At 34.8% G+C, this 17,707-nt stretch overlaps 1 protein-coding gene across 2 annotated transcripts in view; it reads right to left on the reverse strand.

The window, feature by feature from the left end:
- Positions 1–17,707, reverse strand: part of LRRC7 (leucine rich repeat containing 7) — a 225,510-nt gene that overhangs the window by 94,447 nt on the left and 113,356 nt on the right. For both annotated transcript variants that reach the window (XM_058176360.1, XM_058176361.1), the window contains 3 exons: positions 13,864–13,942; positions 11,748–11,837; positions 5,881–5,937 (listed from right to left, as the gene is read on the reverse strand). In XM_058176360.1, the coding sequence (XP_058032343.1) occupies positions 5,881–5,937; positions 11,748–11,837; positions 13,864–13,942 (226 nt within the window). The remainder of the gene's footprint in view (positions 1–5,880; positions 5,938–11,747; positions 11,838–13,863; positions 13,943–17,707) is intronic.

The following is a 17,707-nucleotide window of genomic DNA, read 5'->3' on the forward strand; positions in this document are numbered from 1 at the left end:
CCAGAGATTGTGAGGAAACCAGGAAAGTAACAAAAGAAATGTTGAACGTAAATAGCCAATTTGTTCCAAGCTCCTATAGCAAGGCTAGAAAAGATTCATATTGGTCAAAGATAAACTACAATGAAATAATAAATAAATGAGAGCTGCAAATTCTGTTATGGTTACTAGTACTTTATAATCATGTCATTAAGATTATATGTTATAGAAATTTGTGTAATTCTTTTTCCTTACTCGTGCCTTGCTATGTGGAGATTAAAACTAGGTTTGATGTCATTTGAGCACTATTTACAAAGCACATGGCTTCCCCAGAGCAATCTATTACAAAGCACTCCAGTGCTTAATTTTCCAAAGTACAGATGCCACGCTCGGAACAGATAGATCTTAGGCTTTTCTGGTCAATGTGAATTAGTAGAACAAAATAATTATGCTCAAAGTTGTATGTTAAAATCATATTTGCTTCATTTTCAGAAAATATAGTGAAATGTGAATGACCCACTACTGTCATGTTAAGCATGCAGAACTATCTTAAGGCTAATTGTAAGTTAAATAACCACAAGTGATTTAAGAATGAAGTAGAATAGTCACACAATTTACTGTGTAAACTATATGAATGTATTTGTTTCTTTGTTAAATTTATTTGCCACCAATCTCACAGTGTGGCTATTCGGGGTGATTTATAACAATAAAATGGAAAGATTAATCAAATATAACATAACAATAGCAGAGCAATGAAACAATAAAAATAAACAAGGAAAGTACAATAATATGAATTTAAAAATGGGCAGAAGGGAAGCAGGAAGCACGGGAGTGGGGGAGGAGGTGGGGTTAGCTAATTAGTCAAATATCCACCTCCAGTGTCGAATTAGACTTTTTTTTGCCAAAGACTTAGGGAAAGACTTTCTTAAATCTAGTTCTGACATTAACATGAGATCTCAGGAGTTAAATCTTCTTTGGATGCCAAATATATGCTTATTTCTAACCCATGACTTAAATAATACATAATTATTCTATATGTCCCTTTAAAAATTCTAGATAAGAGAATTAGTTGGGTTAGGCTATGGGGAAATTCTTTTGGCATTTATAGCTCCTAAATAGACACTGACATAATATTTCATGGATTAGTACAAATGCCTTATTATTTTTAGTCACTAATATTTATAAAATAATAGGGATGCTTTAAAGCTCTTTTTAAGAACACTTAGAAATATTAAATTCACATTTCACAAACTCGTGTTGTTCACTCAGAAATAAATTCAGTTTACTGTTGTTCAAATTAATAGTTGTAAAAGGAAGAGTATAAATAATCACATAAATTTTACCCAACTAAAGATCCATATAATTACAAGTTTAGATATACTTAATTTTTCATTAAATGTGAGAAATTGTAGAAACAGAAGCCAAACTATTTATACCAGATTAATAGCCACTATGCACTCAGGCAGTCAACTGTTTATATACTATCTTTTAACAATATGAAGATCTTAATAACACAAGCATTTTGATACAATTCTGTTACAAAGTATAAAATTAGATAAATTATTATTCTGAAAAATCATTTGCCATATTGAGTTATAGTTATGCCAATTTTATGATATAGGTTATTAACTATTATAGGTAGCACAGTTCCAATATCATCTTAAAAAAAGAGGAAAACACGAAAAGAAAAAGCTGATTGTTGAGTAGGGAACAATTTTCTGATTCACTATTTCTCCATTTTAAGCCAACCCTGTTGCTTTGCTTTTTATCAGATGCATGGTCAGTCAAAGTGCAACAGATGGTCAAAAATTAAAAGCTTTATAGTGAAGTCAAGTGAACATTACCTGCTTCGAGTGAATATATAAATTAGGAGCTTCTTGTTTATAGAGATAAAGAAGCAGTGATAGTATTGAATGTGGCAACACAAAAAGCAGCTTTAATTCAAATAATAGCAAAATCCCACATTCTAACTGCAACAAATGTTTCAGGTTTACTATAATTTATGGAATAAAAATATGACAACAATACCTTGTTCTTGTTTTTATTAGCATGTGTCAAAACTACAGACCTTAGAAGAAATGTCATTCTCCCATGAATCCCAATGATTTTTTTTAAAAAATTCAACATCTTCTTCCATAAGAAGAATTTATATTCTTTTATAAATTTTACAGTTCTTTTATAATACCTTATTCCCATTATTAGTGTAATTGATTATTTTGCCGGGTAATGTTCTAAGTATAAGTAAAACATATTTACATCTTTAGATATTGGAATACAGTTTGTATTATAATACTTCATCTTTAAGAAATATTTTGGACTTATTTGCTGTCCCCAATTCCAAGCACATGTTACAGAGCAAGTGAAATTACTATCAATAAAGATGCTCACACAAATCATTATTCTTGTTTTGACTTAGTACTTTCAAATCTTATACTGACACCTGAATTTGTTGGCAAGCATTGATTGAACCAAAATGTGATGCATTGCTTTTTACCATGTTATAAGGGAAAACAAGCCAGTGCTTTGATACATATTTAATTCTGTATTTACACTGCATCTTCAGTCAGTGTCACAATTCACAGGTAGGTCACAATTAATGCAAGTTTGAATAATGTGCTATTTAATTTAGATACTGGGTCACTGTTAATGTGATTCATGAGGTTAGCGCATGTGCATTTGCAATTGGGGTATTACACATTACTAATCTATGTTTGTGTAAAATGGAGAAAAGGAAGATTCTGTCAGAGGAAAACAGTATTTAGTGACTTTATTAACCATAAATTTAAATTATAAGTATATTGTTTCTATCCTTTACTGTAATATTTCATTAATATACATATAAAATTTTAGGTTTAAAATTTCAACTATCCTAGAACCAATTACCATATATTCCATAGAAACATAATTTGCCCCTGAAAAGGGCAATCATTTCATAGGATTCATACCTGCATTAATTGTGACTTGTCTGTAATCTCAATATGAAATTAAGGTAATATTTGAGTTGGTATGAAAATAGTGGCAATTCTACTAAAGGGATTGTGTGACCTTTTCTATATGCTGCTATCAACAAATGAAAATATCTCAAAATCAGAAATCTGAGAGACCCATATAGACCTTTTAGATATTTACCTAATTTTAAATATATACAACCCAGTTTTTAACTTCATTTTTAATTAAAATATTTTTCAAACCAGCACATGCAATAATCCACAAATAGTCAATTCAAGAATATCTGCTATTTTTTTTAAATATTGCTTTACTAATATAATTCTCAGATATATGTAAAATATTTGGAAATTGTCAATGAATTAGAAATAACTTTTTAGCAAACTCTTTCATCAAACTTGATTTTATGAAGACATAAGGTACCAGTTCTGCAAAAATAACACAGATATTTTTTTCATCTCAATTCCTGAAACTATGTCTACATATGGCACAAACTAAATGTAAGTTTTGAAAGAACAAACATAAGGCGCTCAATCAATGAGGCATATAATGATGATGACAGCAATAATGCTCCCACTTCAAGATAAATATTTTATGTCTCATCTTAGTAAGGAACATATTAGAGTTAACTAAGTATTCTCTGTGGATGTCTATAGTATGATGCTAAAGCTTAGTAATATCAGCCATACATCAATTATATATATATATTCACACACTCTCACCTACATCCACATTGACACATTATTTGCACAAAGGTAGCAGTTATTAATCTTATTCCTATATCATTTCCTCTTTTCAAGTAATTGCTCTGACAGAATGTTTTTCAAGAGTAGCAATCATGCACTTATTAAAAGGCCTAATTCCCTTCTTCCTGTATAGGCTTGTTGAAGCACATTTCTAGCAATCCTTTTATTCATATCAGATAATTAAAGCAATGTTATTACTAAGGATCAGCTAGATACCTGAAACCCTGTCTTCAATTAATAGGTTATACCAATAGCATTCAAGTGATATGGGATGGGATGGGGGTCTTTAAATTGCCCTGGATATGATCAGCAGCCTTATAAAGAGAGACTCATCACAACTAAATAGCAGTCTTTCTCTATTAGATACATTTCTTGTTCATCCACCCCACAGGTATACTTAAGGTACAATACCACCACAATCTTTGGAGAAGTGATACTTGTTTGTTTGTTTTTCTGTTTTGTATTTTATGATTGTATTTTATGATTAAAAAAAATAAATAAACCTAAATAAGAAGGGATGCTTAGTACAATCACCTGAGTTTCACCTAGTACAATCACATGATTAAGGCCTGGTCTAATTCAAGATGGAAAGAAAAAAAAAGATACTTTATTGTTCCAAAAAATTCTGAGCAAAAATTTAGCCATTACTGTTTTATCAGCGTTGACACTTAAGGCACACTTGATGTGGTGATAGCTATATTGATTTTCTCTGTGCTAACCTTCTCATTTCTTCTTTTAATTGGTTGGTGTGTTTTTTTTGCATTTGTAATGTATATGGGGCAGGCACTCTAAAGTTTTTTTGGGGGGTGGGGTGTAACAATTTATGTTTAAATACAATTACTAATTATGTTCATAGGACCTTGGCAACTATTGATGATTAAAAATAAAGACAGAAAAAATTCTATTTATTTATTTTTACTTATTACTGTTTTTGCTACTTTTTGTAAATAACTTAAAGCAGAGAACACTTTGGGTCACTTACTCTCTCTCAGCCCAATCTCCTCCCAGAGGGGATTGTGGGGAAAATAGGAGGAGGAAGGAGTATTATATTATATTTTCATATTTACAATGTTTTAAAATTGTCCTATCATTATCTCATATAACTTTGTTCAGCTTTTATAAATGTTCTCTATTAATTCACTTCTCTCAATTAATTTATAAAAGCTAATTGACTACAATGCAACTGATTATTTTTATGAATGGAAAGCTCACTGATCCAAAGGAATAAACGGGAAGGAATTTTTCTTCTCAACTTTCTCTTATCCTTTGTATCTTTCATTGCCCCTTTCCTAGGCTATATAGAATAAGGTCAATATTTTGAGATACCATATGGGACTGTGTGGAACAGAGGTAACTGATAAAAATAATCCTTTCAGCAGAAAAGGTAATTTCCAGCAAAAGCCCTGACATTCTATATAAATATAACCTACATAGGTGGTTATATAAAACTCTTGTATCCCAAGATATAGTGCAACTATTAATAGGGGTGCAAAAGTATAATGCATACTGAATTTTTGTAAAAGAAGCATAAAGACATTTAATAAATTTTGACATAGCAAGACTCTGAAATCCTTTGGTCATTATTAAGAAATAACCTGGTTAGGTTAACCTTCATCTTGTTTATGTATATCAAATGTTATGGGGAAGACAAGAAATTTGCATCAGAATGGATTAAGAGGGTTTGTGAATAATTACTAACCAAAGTTACAGACTGACAAAACATTATTTGTCCATGATGAATCAAAAATATATTTCATGTGACAAATTCTTGATGACTGGAATGTCCTAGTATTTGAATACAGCATTAAGTGTGGGAAGTTTTTCTGTCAGCAGGAGGCTGAGATAGATAATTCTGCATTGAGTGCATTAGGGACACTGTAAAAATATAGTGCTATCCAGTATATGAGCTCTTATATAAATTGTGTTACTGAATTTTGTTTAAAAATATATTTACTACACATCAAAGTGAGCTTCTGTTTTTAAATTTATTTGCTTTTTTCTAAATACTTGATTATCATTTACAATTTTAACTATTTGTCTAGTTACTATAGTTTAAAATAAATTCCCAAATGAATAATTTCCCAAAAGATAGAAGTCACAACTTGAAATGAGAATTGCTCAGAAAAAAAAAAAACCATACTGTACAATATTTAGTGAAGAACCAATTACGTTCTTGGAAGATTTTTGTATGTTACAATACACAGACACTTACTTTGGCAGCGTTTTCAAGTGATTCTCTCGTAACTCCAATATTCGTAATTTAACAAGTCTGGAAATAATAAAGATTAAAAGAAATTAAATTAGGAATTCATTAATTGCTAGGGAGTTTTTTATTCCACTGCCAATAATACAAGCCACATATGTACATTATACAAATGACAATTGTAACTGTATGTCTGCAGCTGAAATTAACTGGTTTAAATTCATTTCTGATTACATCTACAAATATGCTAAATTCCACATTCAGCAGATATTTCTAGCTCTAAAATGTTAACTTAGATGACATTAATCATCTATGATTGCTGGCAATGTTCTTCAGGAAATCTTGATGATCCCCATGAGAGCAATTAAAGAGGAGAAAAGTACAAAAGGATTCAGTAAATGTAGGTTGCCATCAATTAATACTTTTGAGATTTACTCAAGCCAGAGCAAATGCAAAATATAGTGAGCACGATTCAGCATGTATACATTTGTTTTGGATTTTTCTATAGCACTAACAAAAATGAATTAATTGTGTCTTTGTAAATTAATTGGTAAAGAGGAAACTTAGCAAGAAAAAACATCCTATGGGAGATAAAGGAGTTTCTTTTGAAAATGTCAAATCTTTGACAGTGATAGTAAGTTATTAGTCCTGTAATTTTTAGTGTCTTTAGAGAGAATAAAATATGTAATGTTTTCAACATTTCTCATGATGATTGATTAAGAGCTATAGCGATATCAGGTATTTAAAATGCTTAAAATAAAATGCAATATGGCAATCTGCAGAGTAAACAAACCATTGAAAAACCTATAAAACTTTTAGGTATTAACTGCTATTTTTAACATACATATATTTTAAATAAACATTCTCTAGATATCTTTTTTCCTCCTATAATTTAGAAGCTTTTATTTTATCTAAAAATACCTCAGAATCATATTTACAGGATTTTTGTGGGAATATATATTTAATGCAACACGCTAAGTATTCTATTTTTCTGTCAAGACTAGAAGATATGTTAAAATAATAAAATTACAAGATCCAAAATTCTAACATCAATGTATGTAAAAGCTATATAGATGCTTTTATGTAAAAGCACATAACCAACTGACAACAATGAAAAAAGTAAAATTATAATATATCAGAAAGGGAAATGATATGTACCACATTTTGTCATAGTAGGAGACAAGTCAATATTTATTCATGCATTAAAAAAACACAAGTGTGAGCAAATTGCACTTTGACCTTCCCAATTTTTTCTAAAACAGGCAAAATTAATTTGGAGCATCTCAACTGTAATTAAAATCAGTGAGCTACAGGAGAAATGTGCAACTCATAAATTATGTCTATGTGTAATTCTTCACCTTGCACAATGCACATTATATTTATGCTTGCTTTCCTTCTTTTTCTGTGAAATATCTGACATAACCTACTCCCATACAAATAACTGGATATATGATATTGCATGTACTGGAAACAATTATTATGGGATGAATAAGTAGATTGGAGGTCCCCAACCCTGGTCCTTGGATGGGCACCAGTCTGCGGCATTTCAGCCACTGCAAACAAGCAAAGCTCCCCCACCCCCTCCTTAGGATGCAGACAGTATGCAAAACCACGCTCTCTCTGGTCCATGGAAAATCTTTTTTCGACAAAACTGGTCCCTGATGCCCAAAAGGTTGGGGGCCACTGAAGTAGTTGACAAACCCTTACTGGATTTATCTATAACTTTTTCAATCAAGTGGTCCCAGTGCCTGGGCTAAGGTGCCAAATTTTAGACCAACCAATCTATTCAATTAAACAAGTATACTGTCTCAAGATCCCAGTTAATAAACTGTTCCTTCAAATGTATTGGTTAAGCCAGATATAATATCAGTTTGCAAATTGTAATATTAAAACAGCAACATACTATGATTAAAGATCCTGGTTAGTAAACTATTGTTCCAAATGTATTGGTTAAGCCAGATATAAGCATTAAAGAAGAGAAAAGAAAGGAGAAGGAACATTGCCTTACTATTTGTGTCCAGCTTCAAATTATATTTGAATTATATAGAGCTGTGGTAATGCAGTGTTCTGCCAACTGCCAGCTTAGTGCCAACAGTTCGATTCTTACTGGCTCAAGGTTGACTCAGCCTTCCATCCTTCCAAGGTTGATAAAATGAGGGCCCAGATTGTTGGGGGCAATATGCTGATTCTGTAAACTGCTTAGAGAGAGCTGTAAAGTCTAAGTGCTATTGCAATATTAATAAAGATCTGAAATGACTCTGTTCTAATACAGAACATCTTGAAGCAAAGATTTATTTTCAAATTGCAGTCATTAAAATCTGAAATGATCTAGACGGAAGAATTATTGAGGCAAATAAGTGCTGGGAGTTGATCTTAGGGCCAGTTAATTCAGATCACTTTATCAAGAAGAAAACATAAAGAAAATGGAAGTAGGAATCAGTAAAAAAGACTTGTTTACTGTTGTCAAGTTCAAGTTTTAACTGTTATTTATATAGGCAAGAACAAGAAATTCTTCATTTCATAATCAGCTTTTTCCCACTTACTATCTCAACAAATGACTCAGCATGTGCAAATGTCTTCAGAAGAAAGCTTAAGCAAAGTTGAAGGAGCGCACAGTATTTTTAGTTCTGATTCGGCATGACTAAATCACAACTACTGTTTTCCAATAGTTATGAATACAATTATTTTTGCTGAAACATACAATCATGGCCGAAAGTGTTGGCAGCCCAGAAATTTTTCCAGAAAATCAAGTATTTCTCACAGAAAAGTATTGCATTAACACATGTTTTGCTATACATATGTTTATTCCCTTTGTGTGTATTGGAACAAAACAAAAAAAGGCAGGAAAAAAAAGCAAATTGGACATAATGCCACACAAAACTCCAAAAATGGGCTGGACAAAAGTATTGGCACCCTTTCAAAATTGTGGATAAATAAGTTTGTTTCAAGCATGTGATGTTCCTTTAAACTCACCTGGGGCAAGTAACAGGTGTGGGCAATATAAAGATCACACCTGAAAGCAGATAAAAAGGATAGAAGTTCACTTAGTCTTTGCATTGTGTGTCTGAGTGTGCCACACTAAGCACGGACAACAGAAAGAGGAGAAGAGAACTGTCTGAGGACTTGAGAACCAAAATTGTGGAAAAATATCAACAATCTCAAGGTTACAAGTCCATCTCCAGAGATCTAGATTTGCCTTTGTCCACAGTGCGCAACATTAGCAAGACGTTTGCAACCCATGGCACTGTAGCTAATCTCCCTGGGCGTGGATGGAAGAGAAAAATTGATGAAAGGTTGCAACGCAGGATAGTCCGGATGGTGGATAAGCAGCCCCAAACAAGTTCCAAAGAAATTCAAGCTGTCCTGCAGGCTCAGGGAGCATCAGTGTCAGCGCGAACTATCCGTCGACATTTAAATGAGATGAAACGCTATGGCAGGAGACCCAGGAGGACCCCACTGCTGACACAGAGACATAAAAAAACAATACTACAGTTTGCCAAAATGTACTTGAGTAAGCCAAAATCCTTTTGGGAAAACGTCTTGTGGACAGATGAGACCAAGATGGAGCTTTTTGGTAAAGCACATCATTCTATTGTTTACCGAAAACGGATTGAGGCCTACAAAGAAAAGAACACAGTACCTACAGTGAAATATGGTAGAGGTTCAATGATGTTTTGGGGTTGTTTTGCTGCCTTTGGCACTGGGTTCCTTGACTGTGTGCAAGGCATCATGAAACCTGAGGATTACCAAAGGGTCACACTGTAGACCCCGGGGTCAGAAAGCTGGGTTTGTGTCCAAGATCTTGGGTCTTCCAGCAGGACAATGACTCCAAACATATGTCAAAAAGCAGCCAGAAATGGATGGCAACAAAGCGCTGGAGAGTTCTGAAGTGGCCAGCAATGAGTTCAGATCTAAATCCCATTGAACACCTGTGTAGAGATCTTAAAATTGCTGTTGGAAAAAGGCGCCCTTCCAATAAGAGAGACCTTAGTTTGCAAAGGAAGAGTGGTCCAAAATTCCGGGAGAGAGGTGTATGAAGCTTATTGATGGTTATAGGAAGTGACTGATTTCAGTTATTTTTTCCAAAGGGTGTGCAACCAAATACTAAGTTAAGGGTGCCAATGCTTTTGTCCAGCCCATTTTTGGAGTTTTGTGTGACATTATGTCCAATTTGCTTTTTTCCCTGCCTTTTTTTGTTTTGTTCCAATACAAAGGGAATAAACATGTGTATAGCAAAACATGTATTAATGCAATACTTTTCTGTGAGAAATACTTGATTTTCTGGAAAAATTTCTGGAGTGCCAACACTTTCGGCCATGATTGTACATACTTTTCATAATTCTACACACATGCATTACACACATATTCTCCTTTCTTTCTGGAAGAACAAATATGCCTTAATATGCAGCAATATAAGATTAGAGTTCAAAGTTGAGACAACACAACATGACTAAGATTTTGGCTTTCATAGACCTCTTTTCTTTGTAAGATCTTAATTACTTAATTACTTATTAATATACAGCAAACCAGTTTTCCTGTTCAATGTGCATATTTGCATAATAGATTAAACCAGCCTATGTGTCTGTAGAGATTCTCAATCATCCAGGTCATGGTTGTCCCAAAGGTGCTTTTTAGGAGGCAACTGGAATTTCTTGTTTTTTCTTTGAAGACCAAGAAGCTTCTTCAGTTCTGACAGGATAGTGGGGAATGGAAGGATTTATATTCCAGCTGATCATTTGCATCCATTCTGCAAGGAATATAAATCCTTCCATTCCCCACTATCCTGTCAGAGCTGAAGAAGCTTCTTGGATGTTCCAACGTCTTTAAATAAAAAAAAAAAGTCCAGTTGCCTCATGAAAAAGCACTTTTGGGACCAGCCTATGTGATTAACAAGAACATCCATTTTTTTATCTCTATTCTATGAAGGTTTTTTTTTTTTACAATGGTTATGCCTCCTAATTAAGTATCTCAAAGGGCTGCCTGAAATTTGAAATTAAGAAATAACAAGGACCTCAATATAGTTTTTATATTAATCAGACTTTGGTTCAGTGGTGGGTTACTCCCGGTTCGGTCCAGTTCTTACGAACCGGTAGTAACAGTGGCAGGAGGCTCTGCCCACTTGGCTGGATGTCATAATGGATGATCTGACCATGTGCAGCAGCTTCTGACCATGCGCAGAAGCGCATGCGAACCAGTAGTGGAGGTAAGGAGAACTACTCCTGATTTGGTTCTCTTTGAATGATATTCCTAATTAAATAGGTACTTGAAATTAGCAAGAACCTTAATTATGTAGTCTCATGTATTAGAGGGAAATAGAAATTGAATGTTCATGTTACTGTAGGTAACTCCTTCCCCTGTGAGATAAAAGTAATTATATAACTATTTTGGGGAAGGACTAAAGAAATAGTATTCATGCAAACATTGTTTGCTCTGCCACCCATGACTCTAGAGCAATAATTTGTAGTATAGTGAAAACCAGATGTAAAAGCAATATATGATTTTAAATCAAGTGAATTAAGTAGCAAATACAAACAAACAAATATGCAAGCAAACGATTTGTTCCTACATTTCTGAACCACTAAACATAAATTATTATTTGTGATGCTTGTAAATTCACTATGTCTTTGCCATTTTAGATGATTATCAATATTTCAGACTTCTTTCACCAATACTAGATATACAGTTCTTTTATATATATCATCAAAAAACACTTTCTAGAACAGTAATAATTACTGGCATAGTAATTGTAAAATAAATATCTGACAAATTGGTAATATAGTATATTTATAGAAGGGAAAATAAATGAATTAAAATAAATATTAATTTATTGGCTCAACTTTGGGAAAAAGACACTATGTCACATATGTAAAACTTACCTTCCAAAGTTAGCTGGAAGAAATTCCAGAAAGGCATCATTTAGATATAGCTGGGCCAAATTTAAAAGCTGTGTAAAACCATCTGGGAGCCTAAAACAATGAGTAAAAAATGTATCATTGATGCTGGAGGAATTGTTAAAATGTAAGTCCCAACAGATCCATATCTTCAACCACATGCTCACTGCCTGACCCATTTGTTAGATATAACATTTTGCCTGTTATAAAACAAGTAACAAAGTATACTGCAGTATTGGATGATATAAGCTTATACCATTTCTTTTATTTGTCTATTTGTCTAAGATCAAGTGTATGTAAGCATTTCAGTGGTGAATTAAATTTCAAAATAACGAGATGATCTACTTTGTACAGCAACTGGAACCAATAACATTATGTACATGCAAGTTTATGATGACTGAGGATTACTGCTATGGAAAACATGTTGCCATTTATCATTTATCTATTATTATTTATAAGACTACATGCTGTACCTTATTTGCATTGCCAAAATTGAAGTGCTCCATCAATAAGTATAGGGAAAATAAAACTGCATGGAAGAATTAGTCATATTGTAGAGTTTAATTAAATAGAGGGCAAAGGGTAAGACCACTAATTTGTGCATAAGAAGGGGGTGAGGTTTGATATATTTAATTTAAAATATTGATAATTTACAAACAATTTTTAAGGCATCTTAAATTCACTCTATGAGTATTTTAATGCATAATTTATTAACAAAAGCATAAATAAACCAAATAAGATAAACACAAAAAAATGTAAAAATTTCCAAACAAGATAGTAAGTACTATAAACCATAGCTCTTTAGCTACATCTATCACTGTTCTCATTTCCAAGTATTATATCCTATCATTGGTGAATTACATCTTTTCAAAGTAAACATTGCTGTCTTGCAGTCTGTATTTCTTTGTAATTAAGGGAATGGCAACTATTTTTCAACAAATATGCCAATTTATTATTCTTGGGATAATCTTTGTTTATAGTCTGTCCAGAAAAAGTATATGCCATGATTTGTCCATTCAAATTTTTATAGAAAATTTGGTAATCCTGAATACTAATTGGGACAAAGCTCAATTGTATTCCACAGGTTTACAATGTTATAAAACTACAGCCTTAGCCAATGTATTTGTTCCCTCAGTGTCACAATCTTTGTAAGTGAACCTTACTATTACATACAGCCCAACTAAGTGACAGCCCCAATCTAATTGGATTTCGAAAAGCCAAGGAGGACTGAATCTGGATAGGGGACTACTAGCCTATATCAGGGTTATAGGTTGGATTGGAAAGCTGAAAAAAAATATCTCAAAGGAATAAACTACTTGCATACTGTTCTCAAGAAAATTACATGGACTTAGACATGAAGTCTCCACAAATCAAGCTCAACTCAGTGGGCTTATTTTTATTGTTACATATAATTTTATTAGTATCATCACTTCGATGCCATTCTAAAGCATTTTAGGGATGGTGCTGTAGATCTTGTCACAGATGCTTCATAACAAGTATTAAAAGAGATGTAATTGAAGAACAAAACCAGCTGTTAAGAAATAGGGGTGTCAAATATCATTGGTTCAAGCACCAATTATAAAACAGAGCTTCTTCTCCCACTTTAATGTAAACTCTTCTGGAAAATTAGGTTTTTCACATTTCCAGAACTATGTTTTTTAAAAATTCATGTCTGTTTTTAACCTGATGAATTAGAAATCCTGCTTCACACTAAATAGAATTGTATTATTGAGACAACTCATCTGATACATTTACTAGATTTTATTTGCTGTTTTTAAAACAAGGGCAACCAAAGATGAATGTTTGATGCATGCTAGAATGTTCATATTAATTTACAAGCTTGCACATAAGCAAGACCCTTTGTAGGGTGTATGTGAACTACCCATATTCTTCCCTATCATCTAAATTATAAATGACAAATAAATGATTTCAAGATAAACTTTGTAGCAACATGCAAATGTGCTGCCACATTCGTATTTCTATCTTTGTTATAAAATATGTCTGCTCTGTCCATATGATATATCTTCACCAAAGATTGGCATCTGTTAAACCCTGCATACATAAAAGAAGCAGAGAAAAAATTCCACTGATGAACACTTACTTAGAAATAGGATTGACACTTGCTTCAATTATTGTTAAACACTTACAGCACTTTATATTTTCTGGAAAATCTTGAATTCCTACAAGAAAAACAAAGCTGTTACATCTATGAGCACAACTGATTACTTTCCTCATTTGTTCATTTCAGTAGAAAAAGGTATTCCATTCATTTAATCCTAAACAATTCTGAACTCTTTGAACTCAAGACAAATCCCAGGGTTCAGTCTTATCAACATATATTAATATTTCTGCGCAGATTTTATTCATACATACTTACTATAACACCTCAAGTTCCTTGAGCTGAATAATAGTGTCTTGGCCAACATAGTTATCTACCAATACAAAAAAGGCCAGTTTTGCAGGAAAGGTTTTGCTGAATCTAAATTATATCTATAAACCATTACTTGTAGCTGAAATAAAAAGGCTAGCTTTTTGGATAAAGTATATGCCAAGCAAGCATGAGGATGAATGCACTATTGAAAGTCAAGACTAGGAACATATCTTCATTGAAAACATCTACTTTACGATTGCTAAGAGTTAATGATATGACATAATCAAATAAACACAGTTAACGGCCCCTGGACACTTGTTATTAAAATATTTTCCATATATGAGAGATATATTGTGCAATATTTTAGTTTTAAAATATGCTATGAAACTCATAATGATGTAATTCATTTCTAAAGGATCTTTTTTAGTTTCTCCATTCTTGGCATAAATCATGTAGCATAAGTATAGGCTTACTAAATTTAGATGACATAGAATGTAATTCATTCACATTCTGAAACTGGAGTAAAAATAAGTTTTATTATTTTTCAGTACAAGGTCAAACAATGATTTAAAAAAAGTATAGCAATAATTTTCAAGATCACACTCTGACATAATCACTAGATGTGAGCTTATCCATTCTGGGTATATACTTAAAGATTAAAAGCCTTTCTTAAAAGAAAAGCTCTGAATTATTGGTGTAAATGGATAAATTTTATAAATCCTAAAGGAACTTTACAATTGTGCAACTACAATAGATATATCTAAATAATATGGCTGAAATATTACATATGTCAGGGATGGCAAACCTTTTGGCCTCAATGTGGCAAAAATTCAAAAAACAATTTCACTCTTCTGGTGTGTTACACCCGTCCCTCTAATCAAAAGAGAAACAATTCACTATCCCTCAACCCATATCTAGGCCCTTCTGAGCAGTGGCACTTGACAGCAATGCTGAAGCTGGGCCTGAAGTGAAGGCCTAGGCTCCAAGCAAGGTATGATTGCCCCCATGGACCAGCACTCCCCAGATCTGCTGCATGCAGTTTACCTTCAGGCAGTGATCTCTTTTTGTTGAGATCTGAGGAGTGCTAGTCCATGGGGGCAATCATACCTTGCTTGGGGAACAGTGTGAGGCAACCTTTTTGAGTAGGTGGCTGTAGGGTTGAAACTCAAGGCCTAGGCCTCCAGTTCGGGCCCAGCCTTGCTGTCAATTACTGCTACTCAGAAAGGCCTATCTGATTTTTCTCTGGGTTGCACAAGGCCTTTGTTCTTGAAGTGACTTCGGAGAATGCTCCTCTACAGCCTATGCAGACCCTATCCTCACTCAATTTTGGAAGCTGTGAAGGCATCATGGCTTCCACAGCGTCTGAAGGACGTGAGACTCCACAGCCTACCAAAATTGTGCAAGAACAAGGCATGCTTTTAAAAATAGTTGTTGGGTTTTGGAGAACGCTGGCATGTCACCCAGAATATCATGGCATGCCATGTTTGAAATGCATGTGTAAGTTTGCCATCACTGACTTTTGTGATACTCAATGGAAAATAAATGGCAAATTGGATTTTTTGGGGGGAGGGGAATACCAGAAATACACTGATAATCAAGGCAGCTTTTTGTGCTGAATTTGACTGCTGCAATCAACTGAAATGTCCTTTTCCCTTCTATAACACATTACAAAAGAACAGGGGCCAAGCATTAAGATACATTACACTAAACAGTAAGTTATGTTAAAATCAAACCCTGCTGTTTCTCACAAATAAAGATAGGGACTCAACTAGATTGGAACCCCAAGGAACCAAGTTTGAAATTAAGTTTAGACAACCAGTGGATCTCAGGATACACACTCTAGCATGAATACTATTTTTTAACAGCTGAATCTTAACCAAAATTGGGATAGTAGTAAAATATAGTATAATTATAAATTCACTTTATACATCAAAGAGTTTTCTCAGTCTCAATTCTCAATTTTTTTCTTCTTAAAATTTGTCAGCTCTTCAAGGTAGACTTGACCAGAGTCAAGCAGGCTATACTAGTTTTATTATAAGACTATGATAACTGAATCTTGCAAGTCTGAATGTATTTCCTCCATCCCTGCCTTTAGCTTAATGAGAGTTAGGGAGGGGTTTATCCAGGGGTGAAATCTAAAAAATTTCCCTACCGGTTCTGTGGGTGTGGCTTAATTGGTGGGTGTGGCTTGGTGGTCAGGTGACTGAATGGGCATGGTCAATAATAATAAATAATAAAAATAATAAAGTATACAAAACTTGGGAGGCCCCGGTCTACCAATTGCCTTTTAGTGAGAGGCCCCGGTCTATCAAGTGTGTTAAGTATCAAGAGAACTTACGGACAGCTAGTTCAAACAGACCTCTCCTTTATTCAGGCTCAACAGGAAGATAAAACATACACGGCTCTAACGGAGCTGGAATACACAGAACTGAACTAAAATAACCGCTGACAGGACTTCAGCACCCTGGCTAGCTAGCTGTCAAACGCCAGCCAATAGGAACTCCCTCGGCTTCCCGCTCTTTCGGTTGCCGGCGCTTCAAGCACTCTGATTGGTCGTGAGTCATCCTGGCTGCAACCGGTCGTAGGTGCGAGGACACAACACCCCTCACCCCTCGGATCGCGCAGTCATAGTCAGCCAAGTAAGCTGGCTGACAACGGCTACGACTGGAACGTCTGAGTACAACCTGCGGCGGAGAACTGGAAGGCACCTGACTGTCCTTGTACTGAATGGACGTCTCCGCCAATGGACAGCGCCCATTTGCAGCCGGCCGGAAGTATCGTCAGGTAGGACTTCCGATATTGTGTCTTTCTGGATTGCTGGGAGCTCCGGTGAAGTGCTTTGAGATGCATATTCTGCTTGTGGTGCCAAATTGGGCGGGTCATCACTATTGGCTGGGATACCCCTGGGAACAAAGGGTCAGTCGTGAGGTCTGCAGGTGTCTGTCTCAAAAACTCTGTCGGCCGGGAAAACATCTTGTTGAGGCCTCACTGTTGATTGGTTTTCCCATCGGTGGCCAGGCGACGCCTTAGTTGATTAATGTGGCGTCTCCAGATGCGGCCGTCTGCCAGTTGGACCCTATAAGAATACGGCCCAGATAAGTGAACCACGTTCCCAGGTAGCCACTTCTCCGTTCCCCCAAAACACTGTGCATATACTGGATCCCCCAGGGTAAACTGCCTAGTCTGGCCCCCCAGTCCTGGAACCCGTTCAGGCGTATAAGAGGGGTGTAGCCTATCCAGTATGGTTCTAAGACGGCGGCCCATCAGCAATTCTGCGGGAGTCTGGTTTGTCAGTTGGCATGGGGTAGTGTGTTGGGCCAGCAAATACTGATTGACTTTCTGCTGCCAATCAGAAGTGCCCAATCGTCCCAACGCTTCCTTTGCTGACCGTACGGCTCGTTCTGCAAGGCCGTTTCCGGCCGGGTGGAACGGCGCCACGGGAGCATGTCTGATGCCCAAACTCGCTAAATACACTTGAAATGCTGCCGCAGAAAATTGGGGCCCATTATCCGTTACCATAACATCTGGCAGCCCATGGGTAGTGAACAGTTTGTCTAATATTCTAATAACGGAC

Source organism: Ahaetulla prasina, chromosome 3 (genome assembly GCF_028640845.1).
Source record: "Ahaetulla prasina isolate Xishuangbanna chromosome 3, ASM2864084v1, whole genome shotgun sequence".
Taxonomy (NCBI): domain Eukaryota; kingdom Metazoa; phylum Chordata; class Lepidosauria; order Squamata; family Colubridae; genus Ahaetulla; species Ahaetulla prasina.